This window comes from Aotus nancymaae, unplaced genomic scaffold (genome assembly GCF_030222135.1).
Source record: "Aotus nancymaae isolate 86718 unplaced genomic scaffold, 86718_ANA_hifiasm-v0.15.2.pri h1tg000002l, whole genome shotgun sequence".
In the NCBI taxonomy this organism is placed as follows: Eukaryota; Metazoa; Chordata; class Mammalia; order Primates; family Aotidae; genus Aotus; species Aotus nancymaae.
The window spans coordinates 7957051-7980923 of record NW_026988413.1 but is presented as its reverse complement, the minus strand read 5'-3'; the positions used below and the strand labels follow the sequence as shown (position 1 = coordinate 7980923).

Sequence of the window (23873 nt, the reverse complement as noted above, 5' to 3'; positions counted from 1 at the left end):
TGTCCGCCCCAGGCAGAGAGGCTGTCTCTGGAGCAGCAGCCCAGGGCTGTGCAGTGTCAGGTTATATTTAGCCTGGTGGCGGCGACAGGAAGATGCAGCAGGAGCCGCTCCTGGCAGGGGGCCACCGTGTCACTAACACAGCTCTCATGGGCAGCCAGGGACCTAGGAAAGGCCAGGGACATTGCAGGCCCAGGGGACAGATTTAGGGAGCCCAAGAGGCCAGTCAGTGAATGAGAGAGAGAGAGGGAGAGAGACGGAGATGGGGAGAGAGAGTGTGGGTGTGCGTGTGTGTGTGCGTGTGCATGTATGTGTGTCTGTGTGTGTGTGTGAATAAGAGAGAGAGAGAGAGACCAATCCTAAGCTCCTGCCTCCAGGAGCTGGGAAATGCAGGGCAAGTTTGAAGGGTCCTAAGCTCAGACCCTGACCCCACAGAACCAGCATCCCCAGAGAGGCTCCACCAGCCCTTCCAGCCTGAGACCCAGCCGGCAATCTATGGGATCATTTATAGGGTCCTGGGGGCCTCTGTAGTCATCTAGACTCATCCAAACCCACTGCGTGTGGCATGCATGAGCCACCTCTGCCCCGGACCAGAGTAATGGCCTTGGGAGAAGAGCTCTGTGTAGAGAGGCTCTGGAGCCCAGCGCTGCCTCTCGCGAGGTGCCTGAACGGGAAGTCCCACCCCCTGCCCTCCTGCTGAGAAGCCCTGGGAAGGTGAAACAAGGGCAGGCTGATGCCAGGAAGCAGCTCTCCACGGCTCCCTGCACAGGTGCCTGAGTCCCCTGCAGTTGCACCCCAGCTTCAGCCCTTCTCTCCCGCTCCCCGTGGTCCCCACCCCTCTTCCCTCCAACTCCTCCCCATCTTCTAGAACCCCCACCTCCAGAAAGCTCTCCTTGACTGCTCCATCTGACCCACATGGACTCTGCCTTTGGAGCACTCTTCCAAATCAATGCCCCTCGTCTAGAAGGCCACTGTACACTGGCCGGGCTTCCCCTCCACCCGATCCAGAGCCCTGAGGCCAGGGAAGGACCAGCAGTTGCAGAAGGACCGAGGGTGGACTCAGGGTGGACTCAGGGGTGGCGATCTGCACTCATGACAGGTGGGGACAGGCCACGTTCCCACCCTCTCAGCTCTCCTCCAGAGCCGGGGCACAGCCCACACTTCCGCCACTGAATTTGCCCATTTCGAGCTGTGGTGCCCTCCAGCCCGAGTCTGGACAGCCAACAGAGCAACCATGGGAACTGGAATTACGGTGCCTTTTGATGAAGCAAAATTCAACCTGGTCATCAGTTTCACAGAACACAGAGGCTGACTACCCAGGACCCCAAGGGGAGGTGGGGAAAGCAGGAACTGCACAAGGTGTGAGACTTCTGAGCCTTAGTCCCCTTCAGCCCCCACTTCACTGTGACCCCACACACAGCTGGCCACAGGGCAGTGAAGGTGCACACAGCTGCCACTGGCCACCAGAGGACACTGGGGTCTCCTCCAGTGAGTGGTCTGTAGGCGTCTAGGTCTGTGCTCTGTCTTAGCACCCAACATCCACCAGAGAGCCTGGTAAGGCCTTGATAAAGCCCTGCCTCAATTCCAGCTCTGCCACGGGTCACAGCTTAAACCAAGGGTTATAATTCCTCACTGACACACACACACACAGGACACCATGAAGCACGAACGAACCAACATGAGTGCCAATGAAAAGGCCCCGAAAAGTCAAGTGGAACATTCGAGCATCAAGACACACCACAATGATCCAAACATAAACAGCAAAAGTTGGCATCGTTTGCAGATGACAGGGTCACCTGCCTACAGACCCCCAAGAAATCAACAGGTAAACAATGAGAACTAGTTAGATCAGAGAGTGCAGCAAGGCTGTGAGATACAAGATCGGCCTGCAAAAATATAAAGCATTTCTCTACACAAGCAATTAGGAAACATAGTCAAAAACAATACGTCTTTTACAATAGCAACAAAACCTCTGAAGTATCTAGAAATTGACCAAGAGGCACGAGAACCCTGTCACCGCAGGCGGGAACGGGAAACAAAATTTTAAACAAGCAAAAACACACAGAATTGATCTGGTAAATGGAGAGACAAACCAGGCTCTTGAGTGGGACAAATATAAAGACATCAGTTCTCTCTAAATTAATCTACAGAACCAAACTATTCCGATCACGAATCTAATGGGTGTTTTCTTTCCAGGAATTCAATAAACTTTCTCTAAAGTTTATGAAGAAGGAAGTCCAGGCGCAGTGGCTCATGCCTGCAATCCCAGTACTTTGGGAGGCCGAGGCGGAGGATTACCTGAGGTCAGGAGTTCAAGACCAGCCTGGCCAACATGGTGAAACCCCATCTCTACTAAAAGTACAAAAATTAGCCGGGTGTGGTGCTGCATGCCTGTAGTCCCAGCTACTCAGGAGACTGAGACAGGAGAATCACTTGAATCCAAGACATGGAGGTTGCAGTGAGCCAAAATCATGCCACTGCACTCCAGCCTGGGCAACCGAGCAAGACTCCATCTCAAAATAAATAAATAAAGTTTGTGAATAAGAAGGGATATCCAGCCGGGCGCGGTGGCTTATGCCTGTAATCCCGGCACTTTGGGAGGCCGAGGCAGGTGGATCACGAGGTCAAGAGATCGAGACCATCCTGGTCAACATGGTGAAACCCCGTCTCTACTAAAAATACAAAAAATTAGCTGGGCATGGTGGTGCGTGCCTGTAATCCCAGCTACTCAGGAGGCTGAGGCAGGAGAATTGCCTGAACCCAGGAGGCGGAGGTTGCGGCAAGCCGAGATCACGCCATTGCACTCCAGCCTGGGTAACAAGAGCGAAACTCCGTCTCAAAAAAAAAAAAAAAAGAAAGGATATCCACAAATAGCTATGTCAGCCTTTAAAAGGCAGGATGTGGCACATATACACCATGGAATACTATGCAGCCATAAAAAACTATGAGTTCGTGTCCCTTGTAGGGACATGGATGAACCTGGAAACCATCATTCTCAGCAAACTGATGCAAGAACAGAAAATCAAACACCGCACGTTCTCACTCATAGGCGGGTGTTGAACAATGAGAACACATGGACACAGGGAGGGGAGCATCACACACTGGGGTCTATCGGGGGAAAATAGGGGAGGGACAGCGGGGGGTGGGGAGTTGGGGAGAGATAGCATGGGGAGAAATGCCAGATATAGGTGATGGGGAGGAAGGCAGCAAATCACGCTGCCATGTGTGTACCTATGCAGCAATCTTGCATGTTCTTCACATGTACCCCAAAACCTAAAATGCAATTTTTCAAAAAAGCAGGATGAAGAGAGAGGATTCCCCTCAGCAGATGCTAAGACATACGGAAGTCTACAGGTTTTTGTTAAGCTAAAGCAAGAGCCAGTAAATAAATATTTGGAAGAGAACCGAGAGCACAGGGACAGACCTATGGCTATGTGGGAGATTAACCTGATAAAGGCTCTCCCACAATTCAGCGGAAAAGAACAGGCTGTTTACTAGATGCCTTGGGAAAGTTGGCACATTACATGGAAAAAATAAAACTCGATCCCTACTTGACATCACATACAAGGTAGGCTTGGGATGGATTATAGACCTATCTGAGAATGGTAAAACAATTAACGGAACAGAAGAAGAAGAAGATGAAGACCCTCTGCAGCCTGAGAAGGGTGAAGAATTTCTTCAAGAGAACATCAAAAGTACAAACAAAACTAAAAACCAATGAAGTTGTTGTCATCAGAATCAAATATCTTTGTTGGATAAATTGAAGAGAGACTGAATGGGAGAAGATATTTGCCATATCTCTTTCCAGTTCAACAAAGAATAAAATCTGGAATACACTGAATGTTTAATAGTATGCATTTGTATTTCTAGAGTACAAAAGCAACTCCTGCAAGTCAACAAGGACAAAAGGCAGTGACATCAAGATTAAAGCGAGCAAAGGGCATAAGCAGGCAATTCACAGGAAAGTAAACCCAAGAGGCTACCAGACCTAAGAGATGCTCAGACTCAACAGAAATCAAAGGAATGCAAATTAAAGCAACAAGAAATCACTGTCACCTATTAGATTGGCAAAATTTAGAAAGGTGGAGAATGTCGAGAGTGGCAGAGATACGGGGGTATGGGAATCTGCCGCTCTGAGAAGGAGGGTGATGACAGGCATGGCAGTACTTAGTTAAGTGTCCACATGTCTCACGATCCAGCAATTCCACTCCTGGGCGTGTATCCCACAGACATCCTCACCCAAGTCCAGAAGGGACCATATCCAAGGATACTCACTACAGCCTCATTGATGGTGGCTGGGAGTTGGAGACATTCTGGGGTCCCTCCCTGGGAGAGTAGGCGGGTGAAGCGTGGCGGCCACATGCCACAGAATCCACAGCTACAGACTAGATGTCGAACAGCAACCCAGCGGGACTTAAAGCAGATTCCCAAGTGAGAAAAGCGAACACCAAAATACAACATATAGCACAATATCATTTACATAAATTAAATCTATATGCATATATCCAGACAAAATACACATTTGCAAGAACATATGCAAGCAACACATTCACAGTAAGTACATTTGAACGCTTGCCTGTGGGGAGGGTAATGAGACTAGAGAGTGAGATAAAAGGAAAAAGAAAAAAATAAAATGAAAGAGAGAGGAAAAAGCAATAACACAAATGCTGTGGTTTCAATTATTTGGGGAACAGGCAGGACCTGGGGCCAGCAGCAGCCTGGGGCGAGGGAGGGGGAGAGGCAGGCAGGGTGCAGGGTGAGGTGGGGTACACCATAGGAGCAGGGGTGCTGAGGCCCTGGGTCAGGCTCATTTCCCACGATTACAACAGCACAGAGCTGCAGCCACTTAGGTGACGCCCAGCTTCATGGTGAGCAGAATGAGCTCTGGCACTGCACGCTGCTTTGTGGGTGTCTGTCATCTCATTCCAGGAACACCCTCACACCCCAAAGTGCATCAGGGACAGGTGCTATGATCCCACTCAGCAAACGAGGAATGGAGGCTGGCAAACCCCAGCTAGAATCCAAGTTTCCTGAGGCCCTGAGCCCATCATGCCCCAGAAGGGCTCTCTGGGCGCAAGAGAGCAGGCACACTGGCACTGCACACTGGGCAGGGAGGGGACAGCTGAGCTCGGGTTCCCAGTCTGGCACCCGCCAGCTGGGTAAACTTGGGCAAGTGCCTCAGCCTTTCTAAGCAAGAGCTTCCCTCCTGTAAAGTGGCAGAGAGAAATCCTACCTTTCACAGGGCCATGAGGACCACCTGCAGTAAAGCATGGTTCCCCCATTTGCAAACTGTAAAGTGCAGTCACAACAATAAAAGTTGTGCTGCTGGGCAGGTGGCATCACCCCCACCTCAGCTGTGCTCTCTGCGGCAGCTCTAAGACTCTGTCCCCCTACCCCATCCTCCTCGCTCCACCTCTGAGGGTGAAGAGGCTGGGAGCCCCCAGATGCTCCTGTGCCCCATAGTGTCCTCCACACGAAGCAAGGCTAGAGGACTCCCAGACACAGCAAGTCTGTAAACTGCTGCCAAGTCACCTGATCCCAGGAAAGGCTCCTGCCCACCCTGTTCATTCATTCGTTCAGCAAACATGTGCCGAGCTCCCGCTGTGCACTGAGCACACAGATACAACAGAGAACAAAGCAGATGGGCTGCACTCCCCCCTCGTGGAGCTGGCGACCAAGTCAGGGGAGATGGACGGGGAACCTCCTCTGGCACTGAGACCTCATCCAGCACTGTGGGAGGCGGCGGGCCAAGGGGAAGACGCTGCCTGGCTCCTAAGGTGCTTCTAATCCTAGATAAGCACCCGAAAAGGAAAGGGATTCATCTGAGGCCAACCACAGGCCATAGCAGAGAGATCTTTATGGGCCCCAAGACATGGAGGGGACTTTAGGGGAGCCCCACCCTGCATTCATCACCTGTCCCAGCACCCCTCCCTCCTTTGCTGACCCTCCTGCCCATGTTGGGAGGGAAGTTCTGTTAAATTCCCTCACACTAAAGGGCTAAATACTTTCTCTATACGGGGAGGGGGCGATGAGAGAGAATGTGTTTCTAAAGAAAAAGGAGCATTCTAAATGCAGAAGTTCTCTAAGGGAGGAGTTTCAGGGACGCTTCTTGGAAACTTGAAAATCATGCCACCCAGGAAGCCACCTCTGGACAGAAAAGAGGCCCAGTCTCCCCCCATCTCCCAACCCCAAGCTGGCCCTTCTGCCGCCCCACGGCTCCCCTCCCCAGAGCCCAAGGCCACCATCAAACTCTGCTCCCATCCCAGACAGCTCTTCGCAAATATTTACATAGCTCCTCTCCGGGGGCTGCAAAAGACGCAACACAGAGAAGCCGCCCTCCGACGCTCTCCAGACTCCAGGGCGGGTCGAGGAGTAGACAGCACCCTTCAATCGTGGCATGCCTGCCTCACCCATAGAATGGGATCGGGATAGGAAGACCCCAGCCCCAGCAGAAGAGGACAGCCAGCCCCAGCTCAGGAATGATCCCCGTGGAGCCCCTCCAACAGACTTCTGATCCAGCTAGAGAAGGGAAGCGTGGAGCGAAAGTGCTGCAGGGCAAGAGGCAACTGGCTCAGAGGCAGGGCCCCCATGGACCCCTGCGCCCCCACCAACCCCTGTGCCCCTGCGCCCACACCTGGCAGCCCTGCAGGTTCTCCTACTCAGCCCTGTCTCCAGGCTCACCAGGCCTTGGCCAGAAGGATAGGAATACCCCTGTCCCCAAGATGAAGGGCACTCCCCTGATAGCTTCAGTCCCACAGGAAGAGTGCTCACGTTTCTAAGCCCCATCCTCCTCTGGGATCACTCTGGTCTGCCTCCTATCTCAAGGAGACAAAACTCACTTATGCACCAATCCCTGTCCCACCTGCCTTCCCAGCCTCAAGGCTTCCCTTCCAGGAAAAGCTTCTTTCATCCCCAGCTCAGGCCTAGGGGGCTGAAAAGAAGCAGAGTGGGTGTCCGAGCTGGGGAGGGGTCAGCCATGAGGAAGGAGGTGAGGTGTCATTGAGGACAGGACATATGACCTTGGGGGATGTAGACGGGCAGGAGGCCTGGAAAAGTGGGGCTGATCACAGGAGGTACTGAGGGTTTCAAGGCAGTCTGAGGTCTGAGGACTGCAGGAATACCTGGAAGGCTGGGGTCCGAGGCCCAGGACAGAAGCAGGTGTGGGGGCCACCCTGGGCACAGTGCACTGGGGAGCAGACCTGGATGGCAGGTCTCAACCCCCTCCCCACAGCCACAGCATCAGCTGTTGCAGTGGGGGCCCTCTGACCCTGTTACCATGGCAACCGGCCTGCAGCTGGAGTGGAGAAGCCAATAGATTCTTCTCCAGAGACACCCCCATCCCCACCCACGCACAAGCTCCCGGGGACACAGGGACATAGAGCCAGACCAGTCAGAGGTATGAGCAGACAGACAGAGCCTTCCACATAGGCTCCGAGGGGCAGGGGGTGCACCGGGGACGAGGGAGAGAGGCAAGGAGGAAGGCTCCAGGGGTGCTGAGGCGAGGAAAGAAGAGAGGCAGAGGCATAGGGAGGAGATAAAGACCAAGGGACAGAGAGTCAGCCAGGCAGGCAGGAGACAAGGCAGGGAGATGTGGGGAGCGGGAGAGGATGCGCACAGTCAGGCTGGCTGAGCACGGCGGCAGGGAGGCAGGGAGCAGAGGCAGGAACGAAGAGCAGAGAGGATGCCAGGGACAGAGAGACAGGACTCTGTGAGGTCTGGCAGAGGAGGAGCCACAGCCCCCATGGTGATGTGGGAGCACAGGTGTGGACCCAGCCAGCACCTGCTGCCTGGGGTGCCTCCCCAGGGCCCTGTGGGGATGTTACCACCAGCCAGCCTCACACCACTGGGCTCTGCCCCCAATTCCACCTTCATCCCAGGCCTGATTTCAAGGGGCAGTGAGTCCCAGGGACCTCGTGTCTCTCCTTCAGCCCACACTCCCCCAGTCTAGCCTCCCCACCTCCCAGCAGTCCCAGCAACTAAATAATGGGGCTGTCTGGCTCCAGGCCCTGACACTGCGCAGAGCAAGGCTAGAGGCACCGACACAGCACAGCTGTCCACGGTGGCGCCTGCCAGCAGAAGGCTCCACCTCCTGGCCCGCTCCCCCCTCCCTGGGGCTGGCTCAGGCAGAGACCCTGAGAAAGGGACGGAAACAAGGGGTGGCACAGGCATTCCTCACCTCCACCTCCCTACTGGGCCCATGTGTGAGTACACACACAGGCACGCACACACGCTTCACTGAAAGGACTGAGTGTTTCAAGGCAGAAGCAGCAGAGGCTGAGGAAATCTCTCTGCATCACCCCAGGCCTAGAATGCCAGGATACATGGGGTCCTAGGTGGCCGAGGGCCAGGCCAGACTGTTGGCCAACAGGAGACACCTGAGCCCCATGGAAACTAGGTGGAAGTGAAGAAGGGGACAGACAGAGATGGCTGGCACAAGGTTTTCTGGGTCACAGCCCCATTTGGAGTCTTAACCTGGAGAGGCGACAAGTCTGAACTTGGGCAGGGGATCTGGGTTCTAATCCCACTCCCTCCACTAATTCACTGGTCATCAGACCTCTGCTTGAAGAAGGAGGAAACTCCTTCTGCCTGCAACTCAAGTGAGCTGGATGAGGTGATCCCACAATAACTCCTCTGCAGAAGGGGGTCCATGGCCATCCTCTCCCAAAGGGGCCAGCCTAGGCCAGGAGAGAGGGCCAGCTCCACCTAAGAGCACTCCACATATATCACAGCCAAAGCAAAGAGCCCTCAGCCCCTGCTGCCAAGAGGCCAAATCCCCAGCACAGCTACATCCGCAGTGGGACTGGCACCGTGTTTACAGGACACGGCCCATTGCAGGCACTCTCTGTGAACGCTCAGCACCCTTGTGGGGGTCCAAAGTGAGGCACATCATCCCAGAAGTGGAAACAGGCTCAGGGAAGGCCACCAACTTGTCCAATAGCGTATAATTTCTGGCACCGTCTTACATGCAAACCCAGGACTTACAGGTTCGTATTCTTCTCGTTACACCTGTGGTTGAGATAACATACGGTATACAGACAGACCTGTAACTACCTGGTGTCATTCTCAACATATGACAGACAGAACAGAGCAGACAGGGCTCTGGTCAGACAGACATAGGCTCCGTCCCAACTCTGCTATTTTCTAGCAGTGTGACTGTGGGGAAGGTTGCTTAACTTATCTGAACTTCGGTTTCTTCATCCACAAAATGAAGACAATGGTAGTGTCTACCTCCCTGAGTTGGGAAGAGTGCATGAGATAAGAGAGGTAAAACATTTGGCCCAGTGTCTAGCCCCTAAAATCCAGCCACTGCCTTCAGGGTTTGAGTCTAGTCTCACAGCCCCTGCCTACTGCCAGTTAGAACCCTGATTTGCTGTGAGAAAACCTTCCACAGGGTGCAGGGACCATGACCCCTCTAGTGCCATCCAATGATGCCACAGAATGTGCATGCCTGCAAAAGCGTGGCCTGCAGGATGCAGGGCTTTGCAGGGCCACCCCGGCCAACCCTGAGCACAGGGGGCTGAGGCATGGGGCTGGCTGACCTGGTCCCGCACAGGAAGCAGAGCGTGCTCACTGTCTACGGCAGACAAGCCCCCTGAGGTCAGGAGCCTCCTCTGTCCTGCCCATCTCCAAGAGCCTAGTGCCTGCCAGGCTCACAGGGGTTGAGTGAATGCTTATGGGACACACGCTAGGAAGCAGCAGGGTTTGCACGTGTTCTAGAGCCGCCTCTGCAGCCAGATTCTGCCTGCTAGACCCCAGCCCTCCTGCTCTGCCCGCCCTGAGCAGAGCCTACCCCAACAGGGCAGTCTCCTTGTGGGAGCAGCCCCACCCCAGGATCTGTTTATCCGCTCTCCGGAAGCCCAGAGCAGCTGTGCTGGGGGAGGCGGTGGCTGAGCAAAGACACCTGGCGCAGGAGAGGGTGGCAGGGCGCGGCGCTCCACCGCTGAGACAAAGAGAACTGAGGTTGCGGGAAGAGGCACTCACCTCCCCCAGGTGCTGCTGAAGTGCAGGGCAGGACGGGGGCAGCAGAGAGAGCCAGAAGCCTGCAGCCCTCCTTGGCCTCTCCCTCCGTGACATCTCCCAGACCCGTCACCTGGCAGCAACTGTCCTAAGGTAGCTAGGGGCCTGTGGCCGGAGGTCAGCGCCCAACCGCCAGCCTGACCTTTTACCTCTATCCCCGCACGCACCTGCCCTCCCAGCTCGGTCTAACTCAAGTCCAACTTGCTCTAGGTGCCCACACCTGCCCAGGGAAAAAGGAACCAGAAGCGCCAGACCCACAGCCTAGCAACTCCTTTGCCCCCTTGAAAACCATCTCAGCAGACTGAGGTGCAGGCACCAGAACCGCGCCTCCCACCTGGCACACCGCAGGGCCCCCGCCCGCGTCACTCTCCTACAGAACCCTGTCCGGGCTCCGGCCGTTCTCCAGCTGCCCCTACAGCCCCGCGCGCCTTGCCCTCTTGACCCCGCCCCTCGCCGTGGCCCCGCCCCGGTCCGCGCCTACCATCTTTCCGGTAGAAGGCGATCTCCACTTTGCGCTCCTCGGCGCCCAGCAGTGCCTGCGCGATCTGCGCGGCAGCGCGGCGCTGCGTGCGCGGCCCGTGCAGGAAGTCGCAGGTGCAGGGTCGCTGCATCACCTCGGCCCGCGAGTAGCCGCACAGCTCGCAGAAGCCGTCGTTGCAGTAGATGACCGCGCAATTCTCCACCCGAGCGTTGGCGATGATGAACTTGCGGCCTGGGGGGCGGGGAGGAGCGGGCGCGTGAGCGGGGACCCCAGCCTCGGGGACTCCCAGCCCTTCCCCACATTCTCCACTCACACTTAGCCGCCCGGGGACTCCCCGCCACAGGAAGCGTGGCCGAGACTGGGGTCCCCAGCAGGGGGCGAACGCAGCGGTGCGTGTGCCCCGACACAGGTGCCTGGCAGGGCCGGACCGCGCGGCGCGCCCCCTCCTCCTCCTGGCCCGCGGGCTGGCTGCATGGCTTCCCCCGGGCAGGTTGCCAGCAGCCCGCCGCCCCCTCCGTACCCGAGGCTGAGGCCAGCCTGGCGGGTGTCAGCAACGCGTGTCAGCAGCCGCGGCGGAGGGATAAACACTGGGCCTAGAGAGGGAGCCTGGGAAAGGCCAGAGATGGCGGCCAGGATTCCCTTTGCATCCGCCCTCTGGATTCTGCTTTTAATTTCCCTGCTCTCCAGGCTGGGGGGCGCTCCCTGAGCCTCTCCTTGCCCTGAGGCTCCCTAGGAAATCACTCCCCAATTATCTGAGGATCCCACCAGGTCAGTACCCCCTGGGACTTATGCAGCCCCTCCAAGGGCAGTCAGGAGCTGAGGGGTGGGTGTGCCAGAGAGGATGAGGGAAGTAACTCGTTGAACACCTGGGACGCTGCATCTCATTTGGTACTCTGACAACCCCATAAGGTAGGTGTCATTATCCTCCTTTTATAGATGAAGAAATCAAGGCTCCAGAGAAGTTCGGCACCATGCCCAGGTCTTGCAGCTTGTAAATGACAGAGCCAGCTTTTGAACCTTGGTCCGGCAGAGGCAGAGGAAGAAGCTGAGGGTCACAGGCAGAAGCCAAGGTCATAGGAAGCAAAGAGAGGGAATGGCAGCTCCAAACCCTGGAAACACCTGGAGACTGGGAGGGGCCTGAGACATTGGCCCCACTTGTAGGAACAGACCCAAGCAAGGGGACCTGCTCCAGGGATGTGAAGCCTTCCTCACATCGAGGATGAGCACCCCCATGGTTCCATTTCGGCCCCACTTGGCTCCCGACTCCAGGCCTGCCCCGAGAGCCAGGCTGGTGAGTGAGCAGCAGGCAGGCAGCAGCCTCACTTACGCCAGGCAAGATGCTCCTGGGATAAGAGCTTTTTATAAACAGAAGTTTCCGGCCACTTTGGCCTTTAATGCTGGGGATTTTAGTGGCAGTTGGAATTCTCCCCCTCCCCTCTTCAGCAGGCACAGCCCTCAGGCTGCAACCCTAGGCAATCCTATGTGCAAGGCTGGGCTGCTGCAGGGCACCCTGAGGCAGGACCAGGCAGGTGGGACTTGCCTCCTCCCACCTTTCTCAGCTCTCCCTTTCTGGCCCCCAGGAAGTTGCTTTTTGGAACAGGGTCATCTTTCGGTCAGTTCCCAAGGCCCCCCAGACCTCCCAGGCAGCCATCAATTCCAGGAGTCAGGGCTTGCTGTCACCTGAAAAGACCCCCTAACTCAGCCTCCAGCTCTGCGGCAGCCCAAGGCAGCCCAGAGGCCCAGCCACACACCCCAGCTTCTTAGAAGAAAAACCACTCCTTGTCCTCACTCCCAGGCCTGGGAGAATAAAGCAAGTTTCTTCGAAGGCATACCCCACCTCCTCACACACACACCCTTCGCTGAGATCCTGGAATACAGGGATGGGACAGAAGGTCTGCCCCTCCGCTATAGACCTGGAAACTGAGATCCAAAGAAGGAAGAGTCACTCAAGGTCACACGGCAGTCAGTGGCAAAGGTGGGGCTAGAAGCCAGCACCCTCCCACGCCCATCCCAGCCTCCCCTGAGCACCCCCATAGCCTCCCCCTGGGCCCGCCCCCGTCTCTCCGGGAGGCCCTCATCCAGTGTCACTGTCTCCACCCCCTCAGGATCATCTTGTTCCTCCACTTCACACAATACTGACCATTGCACTGACCCCTCCTTCCCCCCACCACCGTTACAAGCACACATTGTCCTGTGCTCACAGGGTCATGGGCAAGGAATGTCATCCTCTCCCAACTCCCAGGGCCCTTGGCAGTCACACCCACTGTGGCTCATGCAGCCTTAGGGACAGGCACATGAATGCTACTTGGGTGCAAACCCACAGCCAGGACATTTGTCTACCATGGGACCCTTCTAGAAGCCTCCCTACCAGGCCAGCATTGGGGGTGCTGTAGTCCCAGTCCCCATAAGGGAATTAGGTGACAGTGCCCAGAGCAGGAAAACCCACAACTTGGGGGTACCACAGGACGCCCTGTCTCCACAGGGCCCATAAGCTCGCAGCCTTGTCAAAGGCACCTCCCCACCGCCCATCCAGGGTCTAACTCATGGGTGACACATGGGCTCAGGGTCATGCACACACACTGAAGAGCAGATTATGGGCTGACCCTGCATCCTCGGCTTTCCAGTCCTTCAGGCACCACATAGTCAAGATGGGCAAGATCAGTGTGCGCGCTGGACTCTAGGCATCCCAGGGTATGGGTCGTACACACTCTTATGCCCTTGCACCCACACGTCCCCATCCACGTCCAGGCACCCAGAGTTGGGGACACCTGCACACTCCCATCCCACATCCCTTCCCTGCACACTCAGCGTGTCGCACACATTCTCCGATCCCAAAAGCGTGAGCTGAGCTTCCCGCCCCAAGCCCTTTGCCTGGTGCCCACGGCCCCGGAGCACCAAGTGTTGCCCCCGCAGCCCCCCACCAGAGCCTGGGGCCCACCAGGCCCCATTGACTCTCACTTGGCGTTGTACGCGGCCCGGGCACGCCCCCCCATCCACACTCGGAAGAGCTCGGCCCGCCCCCAGAGCCCCCTCCCCGCCCAGCCCCCTCTCCTACTCACTCTGGCCCTCAAACTTGCGGATGATGGTATCCAGGAAGGTGTTCTGCGGCGCGACGTGGCCCCTCCGCACCGGCATCCTGAGCCCATGGGCGGGCCGGGCGGGCCCCCACCCACCCCGGCCGGGCCCGGCCCAGCACTAGGCTTCGGGTGGCCCGGCCGGGCCGTGGTCCCAGCACCCCGCAGCCAAGCCGAGCACGGGCGGGGCCGAGACTGGACTGCGGGCGCCGGGTCCTCGCTCGGCTCCCGGCTCCCCGCTCCGAACCGCGGGCCCGGCCTGGAGCCGCCTCAGCGCGAGCCGCCTGCCGCCGGCACACCTGTCTCCCGGCCCCCGCCGAGCCGCGGGGCCAGCTCCGCCGCGTCCCCGCGCTGCGCTCTGCCCGCCCGAGCGCCTGGCTCCCGGCTCCCGCCTGCCGCCGCGCCGACAGCCGCTCCGGCGCCCGCGGCTCGGGCAGCGCCTGCGGCTCGGCCCGGCCGCGGAAGGGTTAATGCGGCGCGCGCCCCTCCGGCTCCGGCCCCCGCCTCCCGGCCCCCTCCCGCCTGCCGCGCGCCCGCAGCACCGCCCTCTCCCCGCCACCCCGCGCGCCCGCCCTTCCTATTGGCTGAGCCGCGCCGAGTGCTCCCCCCGCGGCCAGCCCCTGGCTCTGCCAGGGAGCCCCCGGGACTCGCGCGCCCCAAAGAGGGGGAAGGGACCCTTAGGCTGGGGAAACCGTGAGGACAGGTGCCACGGCCGGCTAGGAGGCAGCCGGGAGGGAGGAAGAGATTCCACCCCCACCCCAGATTAGCGACTAAGAAACCTGATTTGAAGGGAAACGGCGGGTCCTTCCGCCCTGGTTCCCCACCACGCCGAGCACCGGCGAGCACCGGCTTGGTACACACAGCGTGCGCTAAGTGCCTACTGTGGGTGACCGGGTCAAGGCCTGGGCCCTGCGAAGACGAGCCTGGGGTCAAGGGAGACCCGGGAAATAGGAAGAGCAAAACAATCTGGAGGCCCCAGATCAGCAGAGATTTGAAATAAGGGAGGGTGAAATTTAGGAGGGGCACGCCCCCTGCCCCAACACACACACACACACACACACACACACACGCACACACACACACACACACACACACGGAGCCCTCTCCGGGGCTCTGCAGGACTCTGCAGGGGGATGTACAGAGAGGGACATTCTGACAGCACTTGTGGCCTCCTAGCTGCAGGATCAAAGAGAGGCCCCTGAGCGCGAGATTCCAGTCGGGGGATCCCCTTGTGCGAGCGGCCCGCCCTCCCCCGGCAGCACGGGGCCAGCCTTGCAGGCCCAATCGGCGGGCTCGGGGCCCTGCGGCGGCGGCCACGGCCCAGCCCCTCCGAAAGCCCTGGCCTAGCCTCAGGCCCCTCCCCCCGCCAGCTGGCTCACTCCAGCTGCGGCTCCCTTATTTAGGCAAGGAGGCCTGGGGATGCTCAAGGGCAGGCGGGGTGTCTGCCAGCCGCCTGCTCATCGCCTGCATGGTCTGAGTGAGGGTCTCGGGGCCCAGTGTCCTCGGACTTAGCAGTCAGGCAGGGCCCCGGGAAGGCCAGGGCGGGGAGGCGAGTGTTGACAGCTGAGTGGGCGGGCGGGGAGGGAGGAGTCGCAGCTGAACAGCCGAGGGTCCCCTCCCTGCAGCCCGATCAGAGACCTGTCTAGATGGATGGGGCCATGTGGGGGCTCCTGAGGGCTTGCAGCTGCCTCTGTCCTTGGAGCAGGGGCTGGCTGGGTCTTGTCACCAGCAGAGCCATTCTGGCTTGTGGGGGGAGGGGAGAACAAAGGGCAGGGACGGAAGCGGAGTCCCGAAGGAGGAAGGCGAAGAAAGAACTGTCGCGGTGCGACCACCCCGCCCAGACTCTCACCTTCCACCCGAGAACAAAAAGATGCAAACACGGGCCAAATGGGGCCACTGGCCAGCAGATGACACTCTTTTTTATTTGCCGGTGGGTGGGCAGTGACTCAGGGAGGCAGCCAGTGGGAGAGAAGGAGGTGGCTCCACCAGCTGATGCTAAAAAAGTCCAGAGGCTCTTGCCTGTGCAGTTATTCCTTAGGCCCTCCCCACTGCCAGCAGCTTCCTCACTCTCCCCCCAGGGGGCCCAGGGCCTTCCAGGGCACAGGCTACCCCTCCTTGGTGATTTGGCATCAGGTGCATCAACACTTCTGGATTCCAGGTAGAACCCACTCCATGACTGGCCCAGCCCCCGCCCCACCCCACGGCCACCCCTGGCTGCTGGGTTGCCTCCCATGAGTCTAGGATGATTCATGTGTGAGTGAAGTGTCCTCCCCTCCAGGCCAGGACATGGGGAGAAAGTCAGCAAAGGCCAGCAACTGAGAATGGGCATGAGAGAGTGAAGGGAAAGGGACATCTGTAGCCTCCCCTCTCTCCAGACCAAGGGAGAGGGAGAGCCAGGCCCTGAAGGGAAGGAGCTACTCGTCTGAGCTGGCCAGCTGTCCTTCACTCCCGTACTCATGTTGCTGGGGCAGGCCTCTGCTCGTATCCCAAAGGGAAGACAAAGGAGTCAGAGGGGCCCTTCATCCTCCCAAACAGAGCAGAGCCCAGGTGCAGGTAGCCCTCCTTCTATGCACAGAGGCAAGAAAAGAGCTGCTCCCTCAGGCTATGGAGAGCCAGATCTCTCCCTCTCTCCCCTCATCCCACTCCACACACTGAGAAGTCAAAGCCGAATGTAGATTTCTGACTTCCTTGGAGGCTCAGGGTAGAGCCTGAAGGCAGACCCACTTAGCCGCCCCCACAGTCAAGAATTGAGCTGAGGAAGAGAAGCTGTGAGAGGGGGCAAGCTCTCCCCAAAGCAACGTTTCTGGGCCTTCAGATGAGCTGATGGAGAAGCCCTCACTGCCGTCAACTTCCCACCTCCGCTACCCCCAGATCTGGGACAAAGAGAAAAGTGCCCAACCCTAATACCAAGAGCAAGGCTGTTAAGCCTCTAGAACCTGCCCCGCCCCCGTCTCAGCTCCAAGAGCCATGTCAGAAACCATTCCTGGGAAGAGCTCTCCCGCACCCTGTCTGTGACTGAGGGAAGAGAGAGAGACAGTGAGATATCCAGGCTCCTCCCAGCTCCCAGAAAGAAACAATTTAGGGAGAAAAGTCTGCAGAAAGCATCCTGCCCACCCTGCTCTCTGCTCCTGCTTAGCCCGAGAGCATGGAGCCAGGACATCCTGGAAGGAAAAAGAGAAATGGAAGCCTGCCCTGCCAGAGGTCCCCCCAGACTAGACACCACCAAAGCCAGGCCCAAGAAAGCCTGGGGTCCCCACAGAGGACTGGGAAGCAGCTCCAGTCAGCTGGGCGCAGGAGAGGCAGCTTACAGAGCAGTGGTTCCTGGGAAACCCTGGGGGAGGGAGAGCAGCATGAGCAGTCCCTTGATGCTTGAACACTGTGGGGCTTTTTGTTTTTCTGTGCAGCTGGGTCCCCAGAATAGAGACGTTTTCAGATATGAACTGGAGTTGAAAGAGAAAAAGAAAACAGCATGTCTCCCCTCCAGAAGTGGATGATCAGGGCTTATTGATAGAAAGAAGGGAAGTAGGGAGGAAAGAAAGAAGGAAGAAAGAATGGAAGGAAGGAACCCGCCTGAAACTCCTCGCCAAGAGTCAGGACTCTCTTCACTCATCGCCCTCTGCGGCTCCACATGTAGCAATCCTGCCAATCCCTGGCCCATTCCAAAGTCTTCTCCGGACAACCTGATCTCTACCTTTGGTGGGACATTTTCCCTGCCTTTGTAGTGTCAAAAGAAGCAAATAAGGCCCTGGAGACTAGGATTCAGGAGACCTGACTTCTAATTCTGGTTCTGCTACTAGTTACATCAACAAGTGTTTACTGGGGGCTTTCTAAGTACTGGGCCGTGTGCCAGACACTGCTGGGGGACAAGAGGGATAAGCCAGGATCCCTCCTCCAGGGATTCACAGTCTAGTGAGTTTTGAGGGAGACAGTGGGCAGACAGAAGCTGCAGTCTGCAGTCGGCGCTGTGGGATTACGAGGAGGTGTCAGTTAATTTCAACCGGAGGAGTCTTGGAGGGCCTTGCCAGGGAAGGAGATTTCAGAGCAGGCCCTTGAAGGTTGGAAATGGGACAGGGTAGAAGCACTGCAGATAGAAGAGACAACATAAAGATATAAAGACTGGAGAATGGCGATTGGGTCTGGGGACAAAACAGTTTGATGTGGTGGCAGTGGAGCCCCAGGCTGGCACCATTTGCAAAGGGCTGAGGACTATGAATTTTATTCTGTCTGCAAAGGAGACACAGTAGTGGCAGGAAACAGTAAGGAAACAGTAGTGGCAGCTGAATGCAGAATCCACGAATGTAGATATGTGTCTGCCTTGATACAGACCCTGGCAAAGAGTGGGTATTCAAGAAAGGTTTGTTGAATGAATGAAACACGTATAATAGTTTGGAGGAACTGAGGTGGGTATGAGGTTTTTCCATTACCTATTGCTGCATAATAGCCATCCCAAGATCTAATGACTTAAATCAATGATAGCATGTATTTTGCTCATGGATCTGCAACTGGGGCAGGTTCCACCACGACCACTTTTCTCTGCTTTACTCCAAACTAGAGACTGGAAAGTTCATCCACTCACATTTGGTGGTTGATGCTGGCTGTTGGCTGGGACCTCAGTCAGGACCGGGGCCAGATAGCTACACGAAGCCCTTCTGTGTGGCCACTTGGCTCCCTCACAGCATGGTGGCTGTGTTCCAAGGGCCAGTGTCCTAAGAGAAGACCAGTCAGCAGCTGTATCACCTTTAATAACTTAGCCTTAAAAATCACGTAAAACAACTTCCACTGTAATCATGGCCCATCAGATTCAAGAAGAACAAACATAGACCCCCACCTCTCATTGGAGGAGTGTTGCTGTCACACTGGAAGAAAAGCATATGTTTTGGCAAGACCACCTTGGGAAAATATCGTCTGCCACATAGAGCAATACAATAGTCCAAGGGAGAGATGCCCAAGACTTGAACCAGGTCAGAGGTGATGGAAAAGGGCCCATTTGTTGTGTAACTTTAGGAGTGCCACTAAATCTCATTTTCCTTACCTGTAAAATGAGGAGACCAAACAAGCTGATCTCTGAGATCCCTTCCAGCTCTAACAGTGAGTGATTCCTTAATTCCACACAACAACGCACCCACCCATGAGTAGTTCCTTTATTTCTCCTCAATACCCATCTTCACCTCCACCTCCTTCCTCTGCTCGCTCTTCCTGGGTGTGCTTGGAGCCACTGGTTACTCCACAAATAGCACCATGATCCATCCTCCATATTTATGTCAGACTAAAAATAGGTGAAGCAGGGGACCCCTAAGGACAAGAGAGAAGCCCCTGAGACTGATCAGTCTCCCACTTTATCTGCTGTGTGCACATCACTGTAGCATCTACTGGAAACCACAAACACAAGGAAATCATTGTCTAACTGGGGAAAGAACAAATGGGCATGAAAAAACTTGGATATGAAATGTCAGAAGAACAATCTGGTGATGCTGAGGATACATGGAGCGAAGTTCTGAAGAAGGGGGGCTTTGAGTGGGCTGGCGCAGCCCAGAAAACTTCCTGGGGGAGTTTGGTCCTTCCTCATGGTAAAGATTTTCTCAGGTACAAAGGAAGATGGTGAACATCTTCATAAAGCAAGATCCCAAGAGGAGTCAGGTGTGGACTTCCCCACCAATCTATACTTACCCCGAGATGAGAAAGAGAAGGGGCCAGTTTCAGGTTCCTCTGCCTGGTAACATAACAGTCATCTGTTCCTTTGATTTAAGGATGATTGATTAAGAATCGGGATTTTTAGACACAAGAAGGGGCTTCAAGTGAGGGTCTAAAACTTAGCCAGTACTAGAAGCTCCAGAATTACTATATAGGAGGGGCTGATGGGGAGAGAAAATCCAATTATAAGGGGGCTAGGACATTTGTTTGGAGGTTGAATTTCCATGTATTCCTTTTCAAATGTATTTACTAAGCACCTAATGTGTATCTAACACTATTCTAAAAAAAAAATAGGTTGGTTTTGTTTTAAATAATGTCCTGAGATTTTGCAGAACTAGTGCACTGTTTTGACGTATATTAGGTGGTTTATTTTTGAGTGGCTTTGAAGGATTAAAAAATATGAAGAGCCAAGACATGCTTTGGACAACCTTGCCAGGAAAGCTGGCCCTGGAGGAGATTCCAAGCTCTCTTGGCTGCTCAACGCCGCCCGCCAGGTTGGAGCTTTGTCTCTGTCCAAGGTGCTGAAAACACTTTATGGCAGGCTCGGCAGAAAACCAGGGAGGGCAGCCCAGGTGACAAGACTGAGGCTCTCTTGAGGACACAGTGCATTAGATGGCCACCCCAAATCCTGAAAATGCCTCTGGAGCTGGACAGGAGCTCCTGGAGGCAGCAGGCGGTGAAGCAAGAACTGGGTTTGCCAGTCAGTGCTGAGAAAACCACGCCTCACACCCTTCCAGAGTGTGCCTTCCTCCCTCACTCCCCCGACAGCCATCAGGAAAAGATATGAATACACCCCTGAACTTTACACTTGCAGCTCTTGGGATTTCCTTTGGGAGTTTCTCTTGCTTTATGAAATATTAGAGCCAGAAGCGAACACTTTCATATATTAGACAATAAAACAGAGATTCACAGCAGCAAGGACTCTGCCTCAAGGTTGTGCCACAAGTTAGAAATGGAGCTGGACAAGAAACAGTGTCTCTTCATTCTTAGTTAAGTGATTTTTCCACCACACCAGGCCAGGTGGGGGATTACATAACACATATAACAAGAGCTAAAGAAATTTGAGATATGTGTGTATGTGTGTGTGAGAGAGAGAGAGAGAGACCAGAGATAGATACAGGCGTGGCTCTATCAGCTCTCCAGAACTTTTCCTGTTCATTCTGCTAACATCAGGCAGAACTAAGAGCCTACCCCAGCTTGGAATGAAAATGCTAACCCAATACTAGCTTCATATCTTGAAGGGTAGCTAGCCCACCCCAAGGATCATCAACTACTGAGCCAGCCAACACCAGGGACCTGAGAAGAGAACTCAGGTTCAAATAGGCCTTTCATGGATAGGAACAGCGGCTCACACCTGTAATCCTGGCACTTTGGGAGGCTGAGGTGGGATGATGGCTTGAGCCCAGGAGTTCAAGACCAGCCTAGGCAACATGTTGAGACCTCATCTCTACAAAAAGAAAAAATTAGTTGGGTTTGATGGTATGCACCTGTAGTCCCAGCTATTCAGGAGGCTGAAGCAGGAGGATTGCTTGAGCCGGGTAAATCAAGGCCGTAGCTAGTTGTTAACTTTTATTTTTCTGAGACAGGGTCTCACTCTGTCTCCCAGGCTTGGGTGCAGTGGCACAATCATGGCCCACTGCAGCCTTGACCTCCTGGGCTCAAATGATCCTCCCACTTCAGCCTCTCAAGCAGCTGGGACTATAAGCATGCACTATCATGCCTGGCTAACTTTTGCTTCTTTCGTTTTAGAGTCAGGATCTTGCTATGTTGCCCAGTCAGGTTCTGACTTCCTGGGCTCAAGTGATTCACCCTCCTCAGCCTCCCAAAGTACTGGGATTACGAGCATGAGCCACCGTGCCCAGCTGCAATGAGCCGTGATAGCACACCACTGCACTCCAGCCTGAGAGACAGAGTGAGACTCTGTCTCAAAAAAACAAAAACAAAAAACAAACAGGTTTCCCACTCCATCAGCTCCCTGATATGCCTGTAAACAATTATCCATCCCTTCCTATACGCCCCCTACTGTGAAGTGCTCCTAAGGAAATACAAGATATACGATACAGTCCTTGGCCTTACAAAATTTGCAATTAGTTTCGAAGACAAGATTTTCACCCATGATTAGACAATATTACAGGAATCAAATACAAATAACGGCAGCTGACAAGAGAAGTTACATAGTCCTAGATCTCAAGTCTAAGAGTGGTGCACACCATAAGTGCTTTTTCTTTCTTTTTCTAAAAATGTTATTTATGTTTGTAAAATAGAGACAGGATCTCCTTATGTTGCCCAAGCTGGTCTCAAACTCCTGAGCTTAAGCGATCCTCCCACCTTGGCCTCCCAAAGTGCTAGGATTACAGGCATGAGCCACAGCACCCAGACAAACCAGGAATGCTTTGACTTTGGGGTCTGAAGGAATCATTTTAAGGCCAGAAGGGTAAGGGAAGGCTTCACAGGGAGGAAGGCGTAGGGAGAATTTGGCTGAGCTGAGAATCGTGGTCAGGACCTCATCTCTGTCCCTCTGGAGGACCAGCAGTCCAGTTCAGGGCCAGATAGAGCGCAGTGATGATGTAAAAGTGACGGCAGAAGCCGACTGCAATCCTGGGGCCCTGAATATCCACAAAGAGTGGATTCGGTCTTTCCTCACTGAAAAAGAACAGACCCAGAGAGCTCCCCCTTCTGGATCTGTGCGGCAGAACACAACCTTCCTCTAGGAAGTGGGCTCACCAATGCCCTGCGCAGCCAGGGTTCCTAGGTTTAGGAAACCAGACGACAGACTGGGAAGCCCCTTTCCTGGGAGCCCCAGGGAAGCCTCAGGTCTTCATCACCAGCAAATATGTCAGAGACGCCTCTGGGAAGTTACTGGGCGTCAGGGGCATGTAATCCATTTGGGGAGGGCAGGAAAAAAAGACAAGTCACCAATGACTGAAGGTTCACCCAGGCTTGGAGTCAGGACTCCCACATCTCACAATCAGCAGGAAGACTTAAAGGCTCCTTCTCCCAAACTGGTCTGGGGGCACCTGAGAGGGTTCTGCCCAGCCGATCCCAGTGACAGTTGCTATGGAATTTCCATGCTAGGCACACTTGAGGCTCAAAGCCCTGACTCCCAAGAGACCTAACGCCACAGCAACCATGCCAGGAAACGGGGCCAGGCTGAGGTGTGGCAGGAGAGGAGAGGGAGGCGGGAGGAGGCAGGAAGGGGGCAGGGCCTGTCAGATGGATCCCTGACAACCATCCGTCTCAAGTACCTGGTAATCTTATATCTTTGCCTCAGCAGATAGGATGGCTTTGTATGTAGGCCCCCACAGCCCCAGGCAGGGCTCCTGTAGTGAGCATTCGGGAGGCCTCAGCCTGTGCCTGAAACCCCCTTGTTCTCACTCTGGATCCTCGGAATAAAGGGCAATTTCAAGTCCCCGTGGATAGGAAAGCCTTCATATCCACACAGATGCTCTTTGCCCAAATTAGCTTTGGAGGGGCAGGGTCCAGATGAGGAGGCTGGTCAGTGAGGGAGCCCAGGATTCACCACCCATGGTCAACTGCAAAACTGTGGGAGGGGGAGCTCCCCAGCTGGGGAGCAGGGACGGGGTACGGGGAGATGCCGCCCCACCATCAGGTGGGCTCCCTGGGGCAGAGCCTGGTGAATAGTCTGGCCTGACCAAGCCTCTAGCAGAGACACTTCTGCCTCCTGGCCAACAGACTGAGTGACCTGGAAACCCAAGAACTTATCCTGGCAGTGGCGGGGGACTGCCAGCGTCTGGGGGCTCCTGGGAGTCTGGACCAACTTCCACCTTCCCAAGGAAAATGTGAGCATCTCCAGGCCTCAATCAACCTTCAGGTTTAGATTATTTCTTCCACACCACTGCCCTGAGTGGAGTGAGTGTGTGTGTGTGTGTGGGTTTGTGTGTGTGTGGGTGTGCATGGATGTATGTGGTTGCGTCCCAGTTTGTTCAGGCTGCTGTAAGGAAACACCATGGACTGGGTGGCCTAGAGACAACATAAATTTATTTCTCACAGGACTGGGTGGCCTAGAGACAACATAAATTTATTTCTCACAGTTCTGGAGGGTGCAGCCTAAGATCAAGGCACTGGCAGATTCCATGTCTGGTGAGGGCCCACAATTCATAGACAGCACCTCACTGTGTCCTCACATGGCGGAGAGGTGAGGGATGTCTCTGGGGGTTATTTTTTAAGGGCATGCATCCTATTCAGGAAGGTTCCTCCCTCTTGACCTAATCACCTCCCAAAGGCCCTGCCTCCTAACACCATCCCCTTGGGGCTAGGATCTCAACATATGAATTTGTGGGGAAGTCAAACGTTCCCATTTGTGTGTGTGAGAGTGTGCCTGCATGCATGGATGTGTGTGTATATGTGTGTGAGTGTGCATGCATGCATGGATGTGTGTGTGTATGTGTGTGAGTGTGCATGCATGCCTGGATGTGTGTGTATATGTGTGTGAGTGTGCATGCATGCCTGGATGTGTGTGTATATGTGTGCGAGTGTGCATGCATGCCTGGATGTGTGTGTATATGTGTGTGAGTGTGCATGCATGCCTGGATGTGTGTGTATGTGTGTGAAAGTGTGCGTGCATGCATGGATGTGTGTGTGTATGCGTGTGA

The 23873-nt window shown here is 55.3% G+C and overlaps 1 protein-coding gene across 2 annotated transcripts in view; it reads right to left on the bottom strand.

The window, feature by feature from the left end:
• KCNH2 (potassium voltage-gated channel subfamily H member 2) overlaps positions 1 to 14038 on the bottom strand; it is a 33944-nt gene extending 19906 nt beyond the window's left edge. For both annotated transcript variants that reach the window (XR_010340736.1, XM_021665219.2), the window contains exons 1-2: positions 13555 to 14038; positions 10496 to 10726 (exon numbers count right to left, since the gene is read on the bottom strand). Coding sequence is in view for 1 of the 2 variants with exons in the window: in XM_021665219.2 (XP_021520894.2) it covers positions 10496 to 10726; positions 13555 to 13630 (307 nt within the window). In the remaining variant the exon portion in view is untranslated. The remainder of the gene's footprint in view (positions 1 to 10495; positions 10727 to 13554) is intronic.
• Between the last annotated feature and the right edge of the window lie 9835 nt (positions 14039 to 23873).